This window comes from Pseudorasbora parva, chromosome 13, assembly GCF_024679245.1.
Source record: "Pseudorasbora parva isolate DD20220531a chromosome 13, ASM2467924v1, whole genome shotgun sequence".
In the NCBI taxonomy this organism is placed as follows: domain Eukaryota; kingdom Metazoa; phylum Chordata; class Actinopteri; order Cypriniformes; family Gobionidae; genus Pseudorasbora; species Pseudorasbora parva.
This window is the reverse complement of record NC_090184.1, coordinates 42,628,609-42,652,371: the sequence shown is the minus strand read 5'-3', so window position 1 is coordinate 42,652,371 and position 23,763 is coordinate 42,628,609. Positions and strand designations below refer to the sequence as shown.

The 23,763-nt window shown below is 39.1% G+C and overlaps 1 protein-coding gene across 1 annotated transcript in view; it reads left to right on the top strand.

Moving 5' to 3' along the window:
* The window catches only part of gcn1 (GCN1 activator of EIF2AK4), a 74,445-nt gene that overhangs the window by 30,082 nt on the left and 20,600 nt on the right, over positions 1–23,763 (top strand). The window contains exons 23-40 of the mRNA XM_067414485.1: positions 2,749–2,862; positions 2,951–3,149; positions 5,802–5,951; positions 6,080–6,261; positions 7,409–7,489; positions 7,562–7,705; positions 7,788–7,912; positions 8,918–9,107; positions 9,365–9,435; positions 10,122–10,287; positions 10,370–10,564; positions 11,660–11,906; positions 15,321–15,442; positions 15,892–16,006; positions 17,123–17,302; positions 17,503–17,723; positions 23,284–23,352; positions 23,432–23,570. Coding sequence (XP_067270586.1) covers positions 2,749–2,862; positions 2,951–3,149; positions 5,802–5,951; positions 6,080–6,261; positions 7,409–7,489; positions 7,562–7,705; positions 7,788–7,912; positions 8,918–9,107; positions 9,365–9,435; positions 10,122–10,287; positions 10,370–10,564; positions 11,660–11,906; positions 15,321–15,442; positions 15,892–16,006; positions 17,123–17,302; positions 17,503–17,723; positions 23,284–23,352; positions 23,432–23,570 — 2,710 coding nt within the window. The remainder of the gene's footprint in view (positions 1–2,748; positions 2,863–2,950; positions 3,150–5,801; positions 5,952–6,079; positions 6,262–7,408; positions 7,490–7,561; positions 7,706–7,787; positions 7,913–8,917; positions 9,108–9,364; positions 9,436–10,121; positions 10,288–10,369; positions 10,565–11,659; positions 11,907–15,320; positions 15,443–15,891; positions 16,007–17,122; positions 17,303–17,502; positions 17,724–23,283; positions 23,353–23,431; positions 23,571–23,763) is intronic.

Genomic DNA, 23,763 nt, shown 5'->3' with positions numbered 1-23,763 from the left:
ACATAGTCTGAATATGCTTTAAGAGGACTTTATACAGTCGAGAAAGACGACGCAGAGCCTTCCATTAGGTCTTAAAGGGGCAGTAACCTTTACTGCTGTCTGTTTAATGTCAAACAAAAGATAAGGAATCACTCACTGCTCTTGATTAAATAGCTTTTGTAAGCATTAGTATTTAATTTAAACAGTTAAATATGCAGCTATTTTACATTTCATTAGCCAACTTTATTCAATTTCTCGACCTAAAAATAATGTTAGACCTATAAAAACCTGAAAAGCATTGTTAATTACACTTCAATCAAATTACACTTCAAATATTTTTTCCCCAAAGTTAATTTATGTCATTGTAGGCAGTTATCATCACAATGATTTCATTTCAAGTGTTTGTTTTTTAAATAGGTTTAGTTTTAGTTAGTTATCTGATGCTATAAAACCGGCTTTGTGACGTCATGATTGACAGCTGAGATCGACGTCTTCTCTGAGTGAAGTTGTCACTGAGGCACTAACAGATTTTTTCAGGATTTTTGGGAGCAGATTATTTAATTTAATTTAATTTCCATAACTGTTTATTTCACACCAACATAATTAATTGTTCTGCATCTATGAGAGTATGGGTGTGCTTTTGATATTGCCGTTGTACTTCCTGCTCTGCGCAATTCCGGTCCCGGACTTTTTTATATTTACTGTAGCACTAAAATCCAAAAGTGAAGAATTTGTTATTTATTACTTGATTGTTCAATCTACCTCACAGAAGTGCTCTGTTTGTTAGAGTTGTTGAATGTTAAAATAAGGTGAATAAAATAAAAAATAAGGAACATCCTGGTTCGTTTTTTCGCTCCTCTTTATTGTTTTTTTAATGTATTATAGAAGTATCGGATCGGGACTCGGTATCGGCAGATACTCAAAATCAAATGACTCGGACTCGAGGGCAAAAAAACCTGACCGGTACATCCCTAAAATATATATATAATAATAATAGATTTTATTTATAATGCACTTTTCATTCCGAAGAATCTCAAAGTGCAACAAAGGGGGGGGGGGGGGGGGGGGGAATAACAACAAAAAAATGAATAACAAGTAAAAATATAGAATACTACAAACAATCAACCAACACAGAAAACAGAACAGAAACAGAGCTGATGGTGAACAGAAACAGAGCTGATGGTGAACAGAAACAGAGCTGATGGTGAACAGAAAACAGCTGATGGTGGAAGTCTCTGTTAGCTCCGCAGCACACTGTGGTCCACTCCATGTTTCAGATTACTCCCAGTGGCAGTGTCCCGATGACATCGCTGAGGCACGACAGCTGAAGACCAGATGATGGGTCTTCTTCATGATGATTCAAACGATGGGGATCGCTGCAGCACCATGCAGGAGGCAGAACATTCCTCCGGGCACTTCTGTGGACACACCGGGGCCGGCGCAGATGTCGCTCCACGGTCGCAATGCAGGACGGAACAGCGGCGCAGCCGAGAAGCAGAACATCCCAACATCATGCCGGACACCGACGACGAGAGCCCGGATGACGCTAGCCCGGTGCAAACTTCAGCCACCATGCAGCTTAAGCCCAAGGGAGACCACCAGTGAGCACCCGCGGCGAGAAACATAAAATGTCCTCCAAACCAGAAACCAACCGCAGCAATTCAAATGTAAACATTAGAGAAGCGGTTGAAAACGGCGAAACGACGAACAACGACTTCTCAGTGGCTGCCAGCAATCAGCAACAGTCCCAATTGTAGCTCTGACTGTTAGACTAGTCACAAACATAAGGAAATAAAATAAAATGTAAATCTAATAGTACATTAACATGATTTGTTGTGGGTGGAGAAGCGGCGAACAGACGACGCCAGCGTCCTCTCCCCCACGTTGCCTAGCAACCAAGAGTTCATATATATATGTTAATATATATGCGCTAATCCTGGTGGGATTGAGCTATGAATAATAAGTTTACTAATACTTTGTTCAATTTAAATAAATTAAATAATATAATTTTAAGTAGCCTAATTGAGTGGTTCTGCATTTCCTATGCATGTTTTTTATTGCGTGATATAGGTCTTAAATTTTATTCATAATGGTCTTAAAAAGGTCTTAAAAAGTCTTAAATTTGACTTGGTGAAACCTGCAGATACCCTGTATATATAATTGTGTGTGTGTGTGTGTGTGTGTGTGTGTGTGTGTGTGTGTGTGTGTGTGTGTGTGTGTGTGTGTGTGTAAATATTTACATGCATGTGTGTGTGTATTTATATATACATAATTATGCACAGTACACACACACACAAATATTACAATTTTAAAGAATGGTTTTCTATTTTAACACTTTAAAATATAATTTATTTCTGTGATGCAAAGCTGAATTTTCATCAGTCATTACCCCAGTGTGTGTGTATGTATGTGTGTGTGTATATATATATATATATATATATATATATATATATATATCCATACATTTTTGTGTATGTATATATATATATATATATATATATATATATATATATATATATATATATATATATATATACTGTATTATTAATTATTATATATTGATTGTTAGCCATTACCATTAAAATATTTTAGCTTTTGTTAGTCTGACAAATAATGAAGTCGAGACATTAAAAATCATGGCTAGTATTGCATCTAAGTTCATCCACCACACTGAAAAATGAAATCAAGTTAAGTGCATTGCATTGTAGGATACAGTATTTTGTGCAGTGTTTACATTTGATTGAGCCTCCCCTTGTGTTTGTCCTTCAGGAGCTCAAGAAGAAGAAAGGCATTAAAGAGGAGATCCAGCTGACCAGCAAACAGAAGGAGATGATGCAGAACCAGCTGGAGAAAGAGTCCAGCATCCGCAAGAGATTGCTGGAGGTGAGAGGTCATGCACTACCAAAGAGCACCTGAGACACGTCATCAGCGTGAACAAACCAACACGTCTGTCTGTCTTGTTCTCTATCAGTTGGACATGGAGCTGCAGTGTGCGGTGGGTCTGCTGGAGGCGACTCTGGCCCGTCGTCCTCCTATGATCTGGGTTCATCTTCCTGCAGTCGTGCAGGTTCTTCTGCCCCTCCTGCAGTCTCCTTTGGCCGCTCCACATGTCAAACAAGTGTTCCTGCACATCGGCGTCTCTCTGATGCCTAAAGAACTGCACTACTTGGGTAGGCCTTACTTTTTCCTACTTGATTATAAACCTTCACTTGTATTCAGGGTCCTTGTTTTCATATATAAGTGATTTTTTTTAATGCAAATGCATGTTCAACCCTATAAAACTAATGTATCAAGCTTGATACGCAACTTTCTAAGGCCTCTGGTTTATCAACGTGATTAACACTTTGCTGAAAAGCAAGTAAAAGTTTTAATAAAATTAAAAGTTGAACAAAATGGCATCTTTAGAGCTCTATGTAATGTTTTTTTTTTTTTAATTCTGTTTTATATTTGACCAAATTCAATGTTTTCTGTTTAAAGGTGGGATAAGTGATATCTGGTAACCGTTGTTGTTATTTCAAATCACCAAAACAAACAAACCTACCCCCTAAAGGGTCTCGGCCCTATTTAGATAGCTCCGCCCCACACATACGTAACCCAGAAAACGACTATGGCAGAATCTGTGTGTTACTAATCCAGGTCGAATATTCAATGAAAAAGTCATCCCTTCCATCACAAAAACACAAACCGTTCTCATGAACAACTCTATAGTACACGAATAGAAGTCCAACTAACAAACATATTACAATTATGACAAGATTAGAGTTACAGCGATCACAAAACACAAACAGTTCTTCTCATGAACAACTCGATAAAGTTAGTAGGCTATACAAGCTCGATAGTCCAGCTAACGACATATATTACAATTATGACAGGATGGGTAATATAGAGGTATAGAGGAAACAAACATACCGGTATATTAGGAGTATAGTATCTTACCTGTCGAACACATTTTGTGAGCTGACGCTTGAAAACCTTAAAACACAGGGGATTTAGATGCTCCATACGGTGTGGAAATGAAGGGGTCTTTATCATCGCTGAAGTGAGACACAATACGATCGCAAATGGACTAACAAGTGAACATGACACACGAGCATATTCAAGCAAAAGTCAGAATATATTCGTTATTTCTTGGCTAAGTTGGCTAATGTCCGTCCTGTGTGACTCGTGTGTTGAATAATCACGTACACTGGGCCTCTCGTCTCACCATAGACACGCCCCTTACCTGCTGATTGGCTACAAGTTTGTTATTCCACTTGGCCCGTGTCCTTTTTCTAAAACGGTTTTGAAATAACACTTATCCCACCTTTAAGTTTTCAGGATTCCATTTTAATGGTGTAATTAAAATGTAATAATCAAAAAGCATGTCTAATTAATTGAATTCATAAAAACAATAATTTTAATGTATATTTAATTAATTTCTATAATTTTTCCCCCATAAAAAATAGCTTTTTATGGTGTTTTCTGGTATATGAAGAGACAAAACATTATTTTAATTTATCTTTTAATCATGAAATAATAATAAAAAATTGTCAAACAAATTGCTGCACAAAGAGCTTTACTGTTCAAATTAAAACACAGAAGTACAATTGTGCTTATTCCTTCAAAAATTAAAGTTTTGATGATGATTTATTACATTAGTGTTAGTATTATAATTACATGGAGACTATGGAGTTAAACCAAACTTTTATTTTGACGGGTTGCTGTGAAGACCTTTTGAGACTGTCCTTGCGTCCCAATTCGCATACTATCCATCCTAAATAGTATTCGAAAATAGAATTAGTATGTCCCAAATCGTAGTTCTGTTGAAACGAATATTCCAAAGATACCCGGATGGTTTACTATTTACGGTCCGAATTCGAAGTATGGATCGATGTGCACTCTAACGGCTAATATTGCCCACAACCCATTGCGAGTTGAACGAGGATTCAATTAGAACTACAAACGCGGATAAAAAAGCGTTAAAAAACTACAAACATGGCAGATGTGCGAGTCAGACGGTTAAGTAGAGAAGTTTAGATAAAGTGGTTTGAGTGAACTATCAATATTTAACCTGACAAAAATATATTTATTCAGTGTTGTCCACATTATATTTCACCTGCAGCAGCATTGTGAACTTTTGTAATGACACGTTTGGTCATTAACTTTTAAATGCATCATTATATTTAAACTGCAAACACATGAGGAGAGTCTCTGACCCACAAAGACCCACACATGGCAGATCAACGAGCGGCTACATGTCTCTCCGATACGGCAGGAGATTAAACTGAATGAGGAGGATTTGAACTGTGACGAATCTGACGATGATTGACAGGGCAGATAAACGTTGACGGGATACACGTAACTAAGCGACAGAGTCTGTTAAAGATGGCGAAGTAGTATGTCCCAAAACTTGCATACTTTTCTGCTGCACACTCAAAAGTATATACCTTTTCTTCACAAAAAGAGTACATACTTTTAGGACGTAGTATAAGTAGGCGAATTGGGACGCCGAGTATGTTTATGAAATGAGGATTTTTCCTTTAATGAAACCATAAAATGCTGAGGAAGTGGCTCTGGAGATGATGCGGCAGAGGCTGAAAACACTGCGAGCGTCACGCGTGCTTCAGTTTGTGTCTGAAATCACACGCAGAACATGCACGATTCATATTTAGTCTATATCGCGATTTGATTTAAGTGTACTGCTTTTTATTAATTCTGGATTGTGTGATTCTGTCCGTGTTTTCTACATCTCTGAAATCATAGGGCCTAAGAATAACAGATGGCATATTTTCAGGTTTCATGTGCGAATGGAACTCGAATCTGTTTTCTCTCAATATATTTAGCGGTTCTCGTGGGTCATGTGACCTTGCGTCAGCTGAAGCCAGAGTGTGATTTGGATCCTGCTTGGGCTCAAGAAGATCTGAACACGGCGACGCAGCGAACCATCTTACTGATGCATACAATCACAGCACCTCAGAGAGACGGCAAACACGGTGAATAACACACACCCACATGCAACAGAGGGTAGAGAATGGGCGAGAAAACTGAATTACAATAGGTTTTTTGTGTTAGAAAATAATAAAGAGCTTCTGTAACTTGGCAAACCTCTTAATCATTGCAGGGTCAGAAGCGATTGCCCTGTCAGCGCCAGCGTTCTCCTTCTGTTTCCCGCTGCTGCAGGCTGTGTTGAGTCAGAGCAGCGGATCCTCGGACGACGCGGAGCTCACGATGACCCGCGCACTACAGGTCATCAACACACACGCACAGCTGCGGGCGCATGCGGACGACACCGTCATAGATGAGGTATGGCTAGGATCTCAACTGGTGGCTGTGTCATTGATCTGTGCTTTTGATTTATTGATCCATCAACTTTGCGTTAACTGAACTGGGAACACTTTAGAATAATGGTTATTAGTTAAAGGTGCACTATGTAGTATTTTTGCAGTAAAATATCCAAAAACCACTAGGCCAGTGTTATATATTTTGTTCAGTTGAGTACTTACAATATCCCAGATGTTTCCAACTATTTGTAAATAGTTCGAAAATTGCAGTTTTAACCAATTATCCGGGACGTTTCAGCATAGCGTTTGAGGAGACGCCTGTCAATTGTGTCATATCTGAGTTACCCTCGGTTTTATTTGGCAGAAGCGCTTTTCTCTTAGCAGTGTGAACGCAGCGAACGCACAGAGTAACATTTTAACATCATTTTAAACACACTTAAATGTATCTAATATGATAAACAGAGCTGCTTTACCTTATACTCATGACGGGAAAAGCAGAAATAGTGCGGACGACTGGATATATTATGTTCCATCCCGTCATAATAAAAGTCCCGGTGTTCGCTCGCTCATGCTCTGCTTCACACTACAGTAACGTTAATAACCGCATCCATGAACATGATTTCTGCCCGTGTCCTATTTTCCACCGGCTGTGAGGTGAAGACCACATGTCCCAAGATGCTGCGCTCACACTTTGCGTCATCAAACTATGCCTTTGTTTTGAATTTTGTTGTTAGGATTATGTATGTTTAATGCCAGTGGCTTATACAGAATCCTTTAGTATCTTAAAAAAAGGTCTTTTATATCTAAAAATAAAAAAATCATCAATTATAATTTTTTTATAAAGATTAATTGAATAAAAAAAAGTATTATATTAAATTAGATTATTAAAATATGTTTAATATAATTTATGCGTGTGTGTGTGTGTGTGCAGGCACGCACGTGTGTGTATAAATAAATTATTAATTAAAAATTAAAAATGAAATTATAAAAAAAATTCTGTTATATCTGTGCATGTTCATAAAGTAAAATCGTATTCATAATCCCATGATTTTAAGACTACTTGCAATTAAAAAATTGTCCTATGTGCATATTAATGATGGATTCTATCCATGTCTGTTTAACTGAAACCCAAGTGTTTTATAAGGAATGTCTTTTTTCTGTTTTTCCAGAACGGCCCAGAACTGCTGCCCAGAGTCAGTATGCTGCTGCTTTTGACCAAAGTCATCGGCACGTCCACCCCTCGCCTTCAGGTAGAGACTGGAATCTAGAGACACACCCAGTATGTGAGAAGAGTTGTGTTGTGACGGTGTGTGTTGTTGTAGGTTCTGGCATCAGACTGTCTGACGGCTCTGTGTACCAGCGCTGGAGGGCAGCAGGGATGTGCGCTCGCCGAACAGCCTGAGATTGACGTTCTGCTGGAGGCTTTACTGTCCTCGTGTTTCTCTGTCAGAGATGCTGCGCTGAGGGTCAGTGTCTTTCTGACGTCATCTAGCCTTTGAACACTTTTGAATTGAGAGTATGTTATGAAATCCTTTTAAACTCTTGTAGGGTCTGCTGGAGATGGAGTTGGCGTTACCCACCGACAGCGCTGACGCTAACGGTCTCAAGATGCTGAGGAGACTGTGGGTGGCGAAATTCGATGTGGAGGAGGAGGGCAGAGCTCTGGCAGAGAAGTGAGTCATGCAGTATTAGCGTAGAATCACTTTTTCACACTGCAGCCTCTGGTGCTGGTTCTCATCAGAGTTTGGTTGATGTTGAAGCTTTTTCACTCCATGAAACAACACACAAGTTAATTTGAGAATGGTTCATCATGTGGACTCCAGTGTGGATAACAGTTGATTTTCTGTGGAAATGAACTGCTGCTGATGGATAATTTTAATAACAAACATTCTCATAGCATTTCTCATTTGTGTCAATAAAAAAAAAGACTAATTTCACCATCCTAAAAATGTCTAAAGTGAAAATGCCTTTGTATCAAAATAAAATATTATGTGTGTGTGTGTGTGTGTGTATATATATATATATATATATATATATATATATATATATATATATATATATATATATACATACATACATACATACATACATACATACATACATACATATACATGTACATATACACACACGGACCGATTAGGAATAACATTATGACAGGTGAAGTGAATAACACTGATGATCTCTTTATCACGGCTCCTGTTAGTGGGTGGGATATATTAGGCAGCAAGTGAACAAGTTGATGTGTTAGAAGCAGGAAAAATGGGCAAGCATAAGGATTTGAGCGAGTTTGACATTGGTCAAATTGTGATGGCTAGATGACTGGGTCAGAGCATCTCCAAAACTGCAGCTCTTGTGGGCTGTTCCCGGTCTGCAGTGGTCAGTATCTATCAAAAGTGACCAGTCAGGGTGCCCATGCTGACCCCTGTCCACCGCCGAAAGCGCCAAAAGTGGCATGTGAGCAGCAAAAGGGGGACCAACACATTATTAGGCCATAATGTTAGGCCTGAATGGTGTAAATGTCTGGCTTAAAACCATTTTTTGTTTAAGTCTTTTGCACAGTGCTGTATAAAAAAAACATAAATGCCTAATCGCGCAGTGATGGGCGACTGGAAGAGTCATGGTGTGTCATTGATTATTGTTGCTCATGCTGTGTGTGTGTGTGTCTCTCTCTCTCTCAGACTCTGGCAGGCTCTGTGTCTAGATCTCGTCCCTGAACTCTGTCCACTCCTGATTGAAGATGTGATCCACCACGAGGAGGCGGTGCGGGCGGCGGGTGCCGAGGCTCTATCCAGCGCCGTCAGCCAGTACCAGGAGCAGTCGGCCACTGTTCTGTCCCAACTCATCGAGCTCTACCATCAGAAACTCTACGTGAGTCTCACACACTCGAGATTTAGGACCAGACATGAATATTTAATCAGGGCTAGTAGTGCTTAAATTGAAATTCATCTGTGAAATTAAAGTGTCATAAATCACGCAGACAGGCTTTTATTCAAATTTTTTTAATTTATTACCCATATATTTAAAAATGAAGGGCCCTCATTGTAAAGGCGCATCACTCTGGACTGTCGTTGGAATGGGATGGCTTTGATTGATGCTCAGTGACCTCTGTGTGTGTTTGTGTTCAGAGACCTCCTCCAGTTCTGGACGCTCTGGGACGCATCATTTCTGAAGCTCCTCCAGACCAATGGGAGGCCAGGTGAGAGAGCGTTTCCATGAGAGCTATGGAATTATTATAGAAATTATTTGCTTGGAAAACTTGCTTAGAAAAAGATTTTACATTTTTGTTTAGTTTGTATTTATTTTATTTACTTATTTTGTACTTGGAAAGCATCTGTGGCAATAACAGAAATTATAGTTACTTAGAAAATTTACCTTTTTTATTTATTTTAGTGTATTTGATTTCAGTAAAATTTTAGTTTTTGATTATTTTAGTTTAGTCGGTCCATCTATATAGATAGATTGGGGGGGGGGGGGGGGAACTAAAACAGTATGATTGAGCAGTAAATCTATAGATGATCTATAAATCTATGCTAACGTTATGCATCGCTTCGTTGCTCTGATTGGTTGTAGGTCTGTCCAATTGAGGTCTTTCCTGGTTCGGTTGAAACACGCCCCATAATCACAGCCCAATGGAGCATAAGACTCATTTTCTGACTTGACTGTGTGTGACCATATTAGGCTAGTGAATGATTGGATAACTTGACTAATGTTGTCTTGTCAATCTCTTGCACAGACATGTAATGTTCTGATTATACGTTCAAAATGTATTTTAAACATTCAAAGTGCTTCACGTTTGCCCACAGAACTTCCATTATAATGCATTTCTTGTCATAATATCAGTTTTCACAGAGGACTTGTGAGTGATGCGTTTCCTGTGTGCAGGTGTGGCATTGCTCTGGCGCTGAACAAACTGGCTGAGTACTTGGATGAGAGTCAGGTGACGCCCCTCTTCCTGTTCTTTGTTCCTGATGCTCTAAACGACAGACACACGGAGGTGCGGCGCTGCATGCTGGAAGCGGCGCTGTCCGCCCTCAACACGCATGGCAAGGTACTCCATCAGATCAGACGCGCCGTCCAGCCCCGTTCTCCTGAAGCCACGCTCACTCTGTGATGATGTTTTTGTCTCTCAGGACAATGTGAACTCTCTGCTGCCCGTGTTTGAGGAGTTTCTGAAGAACGCGCCGCAGGACGCCGGCTATGACTCTGTTCGGCAGAGCGTGGTCATCCTCATGGGTTCGCTGGCCAAACATCTGGACAAGAGTGACCCCAAAGTCAAACCCATCATGGCCAAGCTGATCACCGCCCTCTCAACTCCGTCACAACAGGTCTGCAGCTATTTTTGCTTGCTTACTTTGAATTAACATCCATCTCAGATGGTCAAATTTATTAATGTAGCGCTTTTCACAATACACGTAGTTTATTATGCATGATCTTATTCTTCATCTTAATATCTTCATGTCAGTTGCAAATAATAGTGATGGTATTATGAGTTTTTTTTAGTTTTTTTGTTTATTAAGAGTTTGTTGTAGAGACATGCCTACACTCGCACACATGAAAATGTAATTCAAAAATGTATAGTACGTTTTACAAAGAAACCGCAAGTTACACATTGAATTAAATGAGAAATTATATACCGTATTTTCCGGACAAAAGGTCGATCCGGAGTATAAGTCGCATCAGTCAAAAAATGCAGTCATGAAGAGGAAAAAAACATAAATAAGTTGCACTGGACTATAAGTCGCATTAGGGCAGAAGCTCGCGCACCCGCTTATGTCAAGCCCTGCTTTCAGCAGAAAGAAAGTTTGAAGTGAGAGAGAAACTTGAGGGACTGGCGAAAAGCAGACGTTACTTTAACTGTAATGAAGAAAACAAAGAAAGCTAATCGCGGACTGAAAGCGAGATGGCCGGAGCTGGAGGAACGAGTCCACAGATGCTTGAACGCTCTGCCGGGAGAGGCTCAGCCGCGCCAGAAAAACGGTGTGTGAATCGTTCTCGGGTGTGATAATTTGCAGAATAGGATTTTCTTCATGGGGGCATTTTGTTTGTGTTCAGTCTTTCTCAGTTGTTGTCTTTAAGTTAACTTTCCGTTAACAGTTTTTTCTGTTTTCAGTTAATTTTTTCAGGGGTAGGCTACAGGAGCAGAACGCCCTCTCGCGGCTGTAGACGTTGCTGAATGTTTATTCTTATCAGTCAGTATGAATTAAATATGTTATATAAGTCACAGGACCAGCCAAACTATGAAAAAAAGTGACTTGTAGTCCGGAAAATACGGGACTAGTATGTATTTTCAAACATAATGTACTAATTTTTTACAGTGCAATTACTATTTGGTGACGTTTCCCCTTGACATAATTAAATGATGCATATAAATGATGGTTAAAAATATTCCCATACATCCCTCTCTGTCTGGTGGTGCTCAGGTTCAGGAGTCGGTGGCGAGTTGTCTCCCTCCTCTGGTTCCTGCTATAAAGGAGGACGCTGGTGGGATGGTGCGGAAGCTCCTGCAGCTCCTGCTGGAGAGCGATAAATACGCCGAGCGGAAGGGAGCGGCTTACGGGCTGGCCGGGCTGGTCAAAGGTCTGGGCATCCTGTCTCTCAAACAGCAGGAGATCATGAGCACTCTTACAGACGCCATCCAGGACAAGAAGAACTCCAGACGCAGAGAAGGTGAGGAAGGCTGCGGCATATAAAACATTTTAAAATAAAAAATTGTGCATACAATTTAGCAATTAAGTGTGCTTTACATGCATGACGTGTGTGTGTGTGTGTGTGTGTGTGTGTGTGTGTGTGTGTGTGTGTGTGTGTGTGTGTGTGTGTGTGTGTGTGTGTGTGTGTGTGTGTGTGTGTGTGTGTGTATAATAAATATAAATGACAAGGAATATATAATATTTTATTATTATTCATATAAAATATATATTAAAAGGAATGTTTAATATTTTATTATATAATTATTAGGGCTGTCAAACGATTCAAATATTTAATGCGATTAATCGCATGATTGTCATGCGTTAACTCGCGATTAATCGCAATTTAATCAACATATATTTTTATATGTTGCAAATGTATCTTAAATTAAGTTTGAATTAAGTTTTTAATACTCTAATCAACATGGGTATATGGACAAATATGCATGCTTTATGCAAATTTACGTTTATTATTAGTGAAACCATACTTATTCAATAATAATCAATAATACAGCATGAAGACCAGATATGTATCAAAGGTCATAGATGTTTATCAAAGAACTTGTTCATGTCTCTTAAGCCTAAGCTTAAAAATTCAGAATAAGCAGGTATTTCTCTAATTTTAAAGGTCCCATTCTTCGTGTGTTTTCGAAGCTTTGACTATGTTTACAGTGTGCAATATAACATGAGTTCATGTTTCGCGTGTAAAAAAACAGTATTTTTCACACAATTTACTTATCTGTATCCCGCTGTTTCCTCTGTCCTAAAAACGGCCTGATGATTTCCTTGTTCTATGAAGTCCCTCCTTCAGAAACACGTAACGAGTTCTGATTGGGCCAGCGCTTCCCGCGCTGTGATTGGACAGCAGCTTAGCACGTTGCCCGGAAAGGTCCCGCCTCTTATCATAACGTGTAGATACCATACGCTCGCTCAATGTTATTGCAAAAATGTCTATATTGCCTTATCAATTTGAGTCGGAATCAGACCCGGAGAATATCGAAGAGGTTCGATTACAACCTGCTCAGGAAAGACTTTTGCTGGATGTTTCAGAATGGTAAGCTGTCTATTCAGTAGTTTAAACTGATCATTACAAACACCAACAATCGATGGTGTCTGAATGAATTACTACACTTTTATATGCTAAGTTTTTCGGATTAGTTTCAATTACCATCTAACGTTAGTTAACAGAGCTAAACAGCGTTGCACTTTGTGTCATGAGTTACATAAACTGTTAAACGGACCGACTTAAATAATAAAATACACTTAACGGTTGTGGTCCATAAACAACGCCTTCTCCAGACAAAGAGCGAACTGCTTCATCTTTTAAGAATAATCTTTCTGCGAATCCGGCATTAAACTGATTGAGATTGAGGAAGCAGTCCTCAGCAAAATGTGCTGCACATAGTTTTAAATTGTGATTATAATTTTCTGGAACCGAGTTAACCATAAACTGTAGCCATTGATCTCTACGTACATCGTCCGTGGGAAGGCCAAACAAAGGTGATTTGACTCCGGGATGAAAATAACAGCGTTTCAATGGTATGGCGACAAACACACTCTACAAAAACAACGCTTCCTATTCTCGACCTGCGAGAGCAAAAGGACAACACCCCCGGAATTTGCGTGTTCTTGTGGGCGGAGGGTTCGTCAACAAGCGGTTTTAGTTGCGTCATTACAGCAGGAAGTGCAGCGGTGTAGTCCAAACCGGCCGTTCGCTGTAGGCTTTGAAAGGGAACTTCTGTTAAATAAAATATCTCGCTTGGCATTGAACTTTGAGCTTTATCATTTTACAGGTATTATTTATGCTCTAACAGCAACATTACACACTATCTAAAGTTTGAAAGATGGGATCGCAAAGAACGGGACCTTTAAGATTATAAATAATGGGAGTTTTACTGGCAGTTTAGTTCAGAGCAGGGCACAGTTTGTATGAAAAACTGGCAATGTGAAAGCTGTCATGTGGACCTGTGAGCGCACCAGTAACACACCATACTGGAGGAGGTCCATATTCCACGAGAAGAGACGCGCGCTCCCTATTGAACTGCCAGTATTTCGTGTGTGGGCGCCGAACTGTGCCGCAATTCACGAAAACAGTGCAAGATTCGGGAGCGCTCCTGTTCAGAAAAGTAACCTGTGCATTCGTTTTAGGCGATTGTAATGCATTTAGTTCAATATAGCACATATACTGTACGTGGTGATGTGTCAATGATTTACCTCAGACATGAGCGAGAGTGAGCTTCAGTGTATTCGCGCATCGCGCTCCGACTGCAGAGAATGTGCTCAGTGTAAACAGACTTTTCTTCCGACCTGGTGTCTATGGTTAAACAGAAAATATGGTAGCTTTCAGGCAATAACTGCACTTTTGGTTTAGAATATTAATGTTAACCATTTTCTTTCCCTATTAATGTTTGCTGCTGCATCCTTTACGTCTAAGGCTTATTTTGATCTCTCCAACTACGGACCACGGATCAAACAGAAAATGCACGCTGCGTTAACGCGCGTTAATAAAGGTAGTGCCGTTAAAAGGAATTTGCGTTAATGCGTTATTAATGCGTTAACTTTGATAGCCCTAATAATTATATAAAACATGTATATAAAAGGGGTGTAATGGCATGGCACACAGAAGTCACGGTTTGGTGCATAACTCGGTTTTGGGGTCACGGGTTGATACGAGTTCGGTTGAACAGACAGTAGTGCAAATTACAGTTTGTTCCACCTAGTGGCATTTAGTCCCCTCTGAGTTAGCTGGTACAGTACCAATCAATTTTTTCAAGAAATCACAGAAAGATGAGCGAGTACCATTACTTCACCTTTCCACAAGAAAACGACAAGTGAAGCGCACCTTAATGGCTTCCCATTAACCCAGTTACTGTGACTGACTGTTCCTCGTCTGACTGTGACGGTTCAGGACCGATACATGTACCGTTAAACCCCTAGTACAGTAAAATGATTATTTAATAAATGATAATAAAATATTTGCAAACATTTTTTTACTAAAACAGTCAAGTAAACTGTTACTTGTTTAGCTTTTTGAAAAACATCAACTGAAATTAGAGCTGCACGATTGTGGATAAATTGAGAGATTGCGATTCTTCTGCGATCCTGAAGAAAAAAGACAACTAACAAAATAACATGCGGACTAGAGGTTCTGAGAAAAACGTGAAAGTGGACTAGACAGCAGACTCACTGTCATCTAGAATTGAGATCAAATGGGAGTTTGAATCGAGATCGTGATCTTTTAACGATTAATCGTGCGGCTCTAACTGAAATCAAAACCAAAATTAATCATTTTTACTAATTAAATGAATAAATAAATGGACTGAAGCATGTTCGAGTCTTGCTTGTGTGCTGATCCCATTTCCTGCTCTCTTCCTAATAATCTTGTCTCTTCTCACAGGAGCTCTGTTTGCATTTGAGATGTTGTGTAACATGCTGGGGAAGTTATTTGAACCGTATGTGGTTCACGTCCTCCCTCATCTGCTGCTCTGTTTTGGGGATGGGAACCAGTACGTCAGAGAGGTACGAACACTCCTCTCTCACAACCTGTATTTGTTTGGTTTGGTCATTGCCCCGTCCAGTGTCATCTCATTGGTTCAGAATCCTGCATCAGATACAATTATTTTAATTAAACATTACTAGGGCTGCAAGATATTGGAAAAAAATGTCATTGCAACTTTTTCTGCGGTTTATATATTGCGATATGAAATCAATTCCCCCAGATGTTATAGCTATCTGTAAAGAAGGAATCATTCTAGGATGATTTTGAAGGGGAGTGCATCTGCATAGAAAATAATAAGCAAATTACAAGCACAGGTAAATACAATAGAAGAAAGATACGATGTTCTTTTTTGGCTGTGATTTCTTTTTCACTTTCAGTAAGGATGCACAATTACGTAATATTGTGAACGAATGCATGTGTGGTTTATTCTCCCTGCTCCATCATGATGTGGTGGTTTGGTGTGTGTCAGGCTGCGGACGACTGTGCCAAGGCTGTGATGAGGAACCTGAGCGCTCACGGGGTGAAGCTGGTGCTGCCGTCTCTGCTGGTGGCGCTGGAGGAGGAGTCCTGGAGAACCAAAGCAGGTCTGCGGCTCACTGCAAACCACTGTTAACACCATATTCATTTCAGATATTACCCAGATCATTCATTTCAGATATTACCCAGATCATTCATTTCAGATATTACCCAGATCATTCATTTCAGATATTACCCAGATAATGTGTGTGAAAATTAATTAGTGTTTTTTATGGAAGTTCTTGGTTAGCAAAACAAGGGAAGTTTTTGGGATTATAGTGTTCAGCCCTATAATTATTTTTAAAAATGATATTATAATTTTTATTATAGTAGTACATTTTTTTTATTTATATTTATTATTATATTTTAATTCTTATTATTTTTATTTTCAATTTCACTGTCTCGCATGGGAATGCAGAGCATTGTTTATTTTTATTATAATTAGTTTTTTATTATAATTTTACTATTTATTTTATATTATTAATATTATATTTTTATTAACGATTATCACAGTCTCGCATGGAAATGCAGAGCATTGTCTGTTTATGTAATTTTGTATTTAATTATAGTTTTTTCATAGTTATGTATTTTATATTATTATGTTGTACTTTATAATTAATTATCACTGCCTCACATGGAAATGCAGAGCATTGTTTATTTTATTAGTTTAAATGTATTATAATAAAAAGATATATATATATAATTTGTCAGCATCAATCATTTTCACTCTGATATGGATATTGATTAATTATTTTATTTTTTACTATAGTATTTTTTATTGTTCAAATTATATATTATTAGTAGTAGTACTAGTATTTATTTTATATATTTTTATTAATCATGATCTCTGTCTCATGGAAATACAGATTGTTTTTAAATGTATTTATTTAATATATTTCATTATATATATATATATATATAAGATTATAAATCGCTCTCACATGGAAATTATTTTATTTTTATAGTTATTTATATTATTTTATATATGTTAAATAATCATTATCATTGAAGCATGCAAATACAGATTGTTTATATATATATATATATATATATATATATATATATATAATATTGTTTTTTATTTTGTTATTAATTTAATTAGTTTTTTCATTATTACAGTCACACATGTAAATGCAGAAGTGTAGTGTTGTGGTTGTCTTCCTAACTCATCACTCCGTGTGCAGGGTCAGTGGAGTTGTTGGGTGCGATGGCGTACTGCGCTCCTAAGCAGTTGTCCTCATGTCTGCCGAACATCGTTCCCAAGCTGACGGAGGTTCTGACGGACTCTCACGTGAAGGTGCAGAAGGCCGGTCAGCAAGCGCTCCGACAGATCGGCTCTGTTATCCGCAACCCTGAGATCCTGGGTATGAATCATTCATGTTTAAATAGCGAACTGGGAGAAGTGCATAAATCATTATTTGTCAGTCTTGAGCATTCAAAGACTCCCAGTGGTCTGTTTGTTGTGTATATCTGCTTGTTTTTTGGCTGGGAGGTGTAGCACTGTGATCTAAAGAAGTGCTGATTCTGTTGTGTTAACGCTGAACTGATATTATGAATCCGGCAGCTATCACCCCCATCCTGCTGGACGCTTTGACTGACCCGTCTCACAAGACGCATCACTGCCTGCAAGCGCTGCTGGACACTAAGTTTGTGCACTTCATCGACGCTCCGTCTCTGGCTCTGATAATGCCCATCGTCCAGAGAGCGTTCCAGGACCGATCCACCGACACACGCAAGATGGCCGCGCAGATCATCGGAAACATGTACTCGCTTACTGACCAGAAGGTAGGAAATGATTCTCACATAATCGCAACCGTGCTCTTTTATATATATGTTACACATGTAAGTTAAAGGTACTTCAGCGCTGGGAAGATGACTCATTAATGTAGTAGAAATGTGAAATTATTTTTGAATTTGGTGCGTTCTAGACTGAGAAAAGACAGAAAATTTATTTTTGTCTCATAGGGATGAAAGACAACAATTCCCAGAATTCATTGCTTCGCTGGCCACTCCCAAAGCCACCGCTACTAGATCACTTTCCCACCGCGTTCATTTCAGTTGGAGAACAGACACTACAATTAAAAACTGAACGTGTCTGTTCAATATAATGTGATTTAGTTGCTGAGCGAGTGCCACAGCACAAACGCAGCAGGAGTCAGATTACATTCACCGTGATGACTGAGCTGAATGAGCTCTCGTAATGAGAGCTGAGGTAAACGCGTCCACGCGCGTGGCAGTCATTCACAGAGCGTCTTCAGTCTGGTGCGTTTTCACTTCATGGCTTTGGAAGCAAATTGACGATATTTGCATCATCGGAGGATTTTTTCCAGAAATAAAATGCATAAATCTCTCATCTCAGGGGGACATGAGGAGGGGGAGCACAATCATTCGAATATACTCCCGGGTTTCTACTAATACAAAGCCATATGCTAATCGCTGAAGTAACCCTTTAAACAACCTCTGGTTCCTTTTATCCACCCTTGATATCCACATGGATTGGATGAGCTACATTTGCAACCATTCAAAAACAAGATACACACATACACTACAAAAGTCAGTAAGATTTTTTTTTTATAAAGAAATTAGTACTTTTATTCATCAAGGATGCATTAAATTTATCAAGAGATACAATAAATACATTTTATAATGTTACAAAAAAAAATCTAATTATTATACAATCCTGAAAATAAAAGTATCAGTCATTATATAAACTTGAGCATCAAATCCTCATATTAGAATGATTTCTGAAGGATCATGTGACTTTGACGAGTGGAGTAATGCTGCTGAGAATGCATTATTTAGTAAAATGCTAATTTTACTACACATCAGAGTTCATTTTTGGGTCCATTTTTGGTGACCTGCCTCCGCCCGTACCCGCAAGGTTTAGCACCAGATCCGACCCGTGAAAATATCAAAATTAAATCCACACCCGCCCAGACCCGCAAATAGTTGGCCCGCTACCCGACCCATGCCCGCGATAAATCACACGCTAAAACATTCAATTTAAAATGCTTTATTTTTTATCCTGCACCTCTCTCAACATCACAACAGCATCATGAAAGGGCTAATGAAAGAGGCAAAAGTACCTTTAAAGACTCGTCAACAATTTCATTAAAGCTACTCTACTCACCAACTTTACTTTTACTTCATCCATTGCTACTCCTGCAACGCTCGCTCCACCTGCGCTACGAGAGGCATCAACAAAAGTTTCAATGTCGCAGTGGTGGTGACGTGATGGGTCAAATGGCATATCGTTGTTGCGTGTATCAATCAATCAATCAACTTTATTTATATAGCGCTTTTACAATCACGATTGTGTCAAAGCAGCTTCACAGTGTCAAACAGGACAATATTGCGACAAAATTAGATTTAGCTGTACAGTCGTTCTGGAGAAAACAGTGATGTTATCAGCTTATTTTAATTTATCATATAGCAACAATGTTGGCAGATCAGTATTATAGTTTATAGAATTAAATAAGACCTAATTCATACATTTTATTTGTATAATAAGTTGAATAACTTTAATCATATTTTTAGTGTCCCCAATTTGTATGTGTAATGGTAATTTGGACATACAAATTGTAATAGCCTACAATATGTTCGAGAGGGGAAGAAGGAGGCGGGAACCGGCGAACATTTAAAAGACTTTAACCAAACAAAATGAAAGTAACGTGGGCAGCCCCTCATGGACATCTGCCAAGCGCACGCACATAGTAAAAAGTAAACACAACTCAACGTCAAATCCAGGTCTGGTGATCTCTGGTCCTTAAGCTAGGAACACACCAAGCCGACGCCGATCAACTAGTGGCGACGAAAGCAAACTGCTGAGTCGGCTCACGTTGCCTCACGTCGGCAGCGTCTTGGGTCCAAAGCGGTCCAAAGTTGCCCTGACACACCAAGCCGACGCTCGACATCAGACGGCCAATAGCGCGTCCGTTCTGCGCCTGCGTTAGAGGAAATACCTTTCCGTCCCAGCTGGTGGCAGTAGCCTGTTTTCGTTATTCGAAGCGGGAAACCGGAAGAGCTATAAAGATATCAGCTGTCGTTTTCGTTTCCCCACACAGACGGATTCGTGCATTTCAGAACGTTGCAAATGGCATTGCCGTTGTCAGCCCTTGGTCTTTTACTTGTGGAAGAGGAAAGGTAGAAGCGGACGCCAAAAATACGAGGAACGCTCACTAAATGGGTGAAACCATACCCGAAGTCAAAATGTGAAACCATAGATTATTACACTTGTTCACCTATCAATGAACCATAACAATAACAGGGCATAGCTCAAACAACACCCTGCAAATTGGCTCATTCAGATGCATTGTGGAAGTTAATGTGACACAATCTGAACAATGGCCACTTATAAGGATTGTTAAAATAAATATATGTGTATGACGCATTCTGATTTACAGTAAATTATGTTTGTGACAATGCTTGGTGCTAGTTCAATGAATTATGACAGAATTTGTATATATATTTTCATTGGAAACATGCCTATGGTGACATTTCTTCAAAATGATATCATGCTGCTTCATGCACATCACATAACAGCAGTTTGGAAATGAAATCTCCAGTGGCACAGAAATGTTAATGAAAATAATGTAACACTCAACCATACACTGAACTTAACTGACAGTAACCATGCTAACTATTAATTTACAGATATTGCACTTTGATAACATTGTATTGTGGAAGTAACACATTATAAAAATATGTCTCTATTAATTGAAAATCTATTTATTCTTAAATTAAAACATCAATATAGATGTGTTTATTTACCCTGCTAGTTAGATGTCAAATAGCAAAATAAGGGTTAGAATTCTGCATCATCTTGTTTTGTGATCCTTTTTTACATAAAGAACTGTGAATGCAAGTACCCAAAGTCAAAGTTTTTTATTTTCCAATGTTCAGTACAATGGGCACAAATAGCTATATAGAGAATAGCTATAAAAGTAGCTATATGTGTAGATTCAGCCAAGGGTGTACTGAGCCGTAGCTCAGCCGTAATGAAGCTGGGCTCCTCACGGGGGCCAATCCAGGTGTCACTGTTGGTACCATCTGAGGGGAAACAGGATTCACTTTCAGACAAAGGTTCCTTAAAGAAACAATCAAAATGTGAACAATGTGATACAATAGATTCTTACACTTGTTCACCAATAACCCATAACAATAACAGGGCATAGCTAAAACAATACCCTGCAAATTGGCTAAATGGATCTATTCAGATGCACATTGTGGAAGTTGATTTGTTGAATTACTTGTAAATAGACCCATCTGAACATTCATTGGCCACTTTACCAAAAGCAAAATGTTAATTTGTTCAAATGGAAAGAAAAAATAAATAAAATAAATTACACACACACATATATATATATATATATATATATATATATATATATATATATATATATATATATATATATATATATATATATATAATATTTATATGTATATGTATATATATTTATATGTATGTATGTGTATATATATATATATATATATATATATATATATATATATATATACACACATACATACACACACACACATATATATATATATATATATATATATATATATATATATATATATATATATGTGTGTGTGTGTGTGTGTGTACCCTGATAGTGTTAGATTTGAGGTGCACTCCTTCCTCTTTGTGTGAGGTTCTAGAAACTGCAGGTGGGTCTTCTGAGCTCCAGAACTTCCTGAGGGTCCATGTTTCTTGTAACACATGTACTGGGTTCGCAATGAATCCCACCGCTTCTTGAGCTCTTTCTCTGAGGGACAATAAAAAGAAAAAAAACATTACGCTGAGTTATGTCAATTTCATGGCTATTGTAATGTTAATTTTTGTTCTACTTTTAACTGGATGTATTCTGGATGACAGCATTTTTTTTTACAGTCGCTAGAACACATTTCTCAATACATTTAGGTCACTTTTGCAAAACTCTCCACACAGTTAGTACAACCGAAATATATGAGGGCTAAACTGTGGATTTATCATTGCTTTTGGACATAAAGACATGCATTAAGTGTTTTGATATCTTTAGTGCATTTTGAATGTGAAATTAACTGCTGTGCAAAGATGAAAGTTGCACACAACAATCTAACATGCAGTTTTTTTAAAAAAATATGGACTACTGAAGAAGAAAAAACTATTGCAAAAAAGGAAATCTTACCTGACATGACAAGTTAATTTGCGATCTCACGCCACAGTTCTGCTTTCGCCACACAGTTGACATAACGTTAACATTTTCCCGTAGTGTGATACTAAGCTGGCCTTTGCTGGATCATGCTGATCAGTTTGTCTTCACTTGCCTCGGTCTACACAGCCATATATATTAACATGTGTTAACATGTATCGGAATGAGGAATATAATCAAATGAGACGACACCTTTCTTTTACTGTCTATGGAGGAGACAGGCGTTCTGTGTTCCCTCTTGACTCCGTCGTTTACTTGCTTCGTCACTTCCGTTTTATTTTCTCGTGCACTGGTTCGCTAGCTGAACAGCAAATCAGAACGATCATATGTCCCGACTGCCCGACATGCGGCGACGCCGATTTAACATGTCGAATCGGCTGAAAAACAGCCGACGAGGACCAACGCCAGCCGACGGCGTGGAACTGTGTGGAACACACCAAGGAAACTTAGTTGGCCGACGCACAAAAACTGCCCGACGGCCGACCGTCGGCTTGGTGTGTTCCGGCCTTTATATGCCTCGAGCTCCCTCAGAGGACTCGAGACCCGTGTGGCTCGCAGGTGGCGCTCATTCACAAATCAGCCCCGGTCTCTCTCTCTCTCTCTCTCTCTCTCTCTCTCTCTCTCTCTCTCGCTCTCGCTCTCGCTCTCCTCTCCTCTCTCCTCTCTCATCCGCCGATCCGCGCTACTACCCGCCTGCACAGTTAATTATCCGCCCACATCCCCGCCCGTGAATTTTATTTCCACTTTTATGCGGGTACCCGACCCGTTGCTGGACTCTGCTACACATTCACTTAGAAAACTGTCATTTGAAATTGCAATGATATTTCTGTTCATTTGAGAGAGACTTCTTTCAAAAACAAACAAAAAAGGGTAAAGATTCTACTGGGATTGTAATTAAAATATTTCATCACACAACTGATTTATTTCTATGCATTTCGATGTGTAAATGACTGTTTTAATGCGTTTTTAAAAAATAATAAGTCTTAAGCGTCTGTATACAGACTCCAGTTTGATTAATTTTGGTTAAAAATGGTTCGTTCTGAAATTGTATTAGAATGAAATGCTTTTAAAAAGCTTTAAGCCAGTAATTGTAACACAGAGTTGCTCATTGCTTTAGTATCTCTCTTATGTTTTGCATTGGTTTGCAGGATCTGTCTCCGTACCTGCCCAGCGTGATTCCAGGACTCAAAGCGTCTCTGTTGGACCCCGTGCCCGAGGTAATAGTGGTCACTGATCCGTGCAGACTCTTGTTGTATGGGAAGGCTGTTTTTGATGGCGTCTGTCAATCTCCCTCAGGTGCGCACCGTGTCTGCAAAGGCTCTGGGTGCCATGGTGAAGGGTATGGGCGAGTCTTGCTTCGATGACCTGCTGCCGTGGCTCATGGAGACGCTGGCGTCAGAACAGAGCTCTGTGGACCGATCCGGTGCTGCTCAAGGTGAGAGCGGATCTGTGCTGATTCAGTGCACCGTTAGGGGGCGGCAGAGAGCTGCAGCACACACACTACCACGGCTTTTCCCAAGGAGGACGTGCTCTCATTATTATTATACATTATTATGAATATGATGTGTTTGTCTTTCTGCTTCACTATACATTTCAAAAAATGCTTTTCTTACTTAGTATTTTTGTCT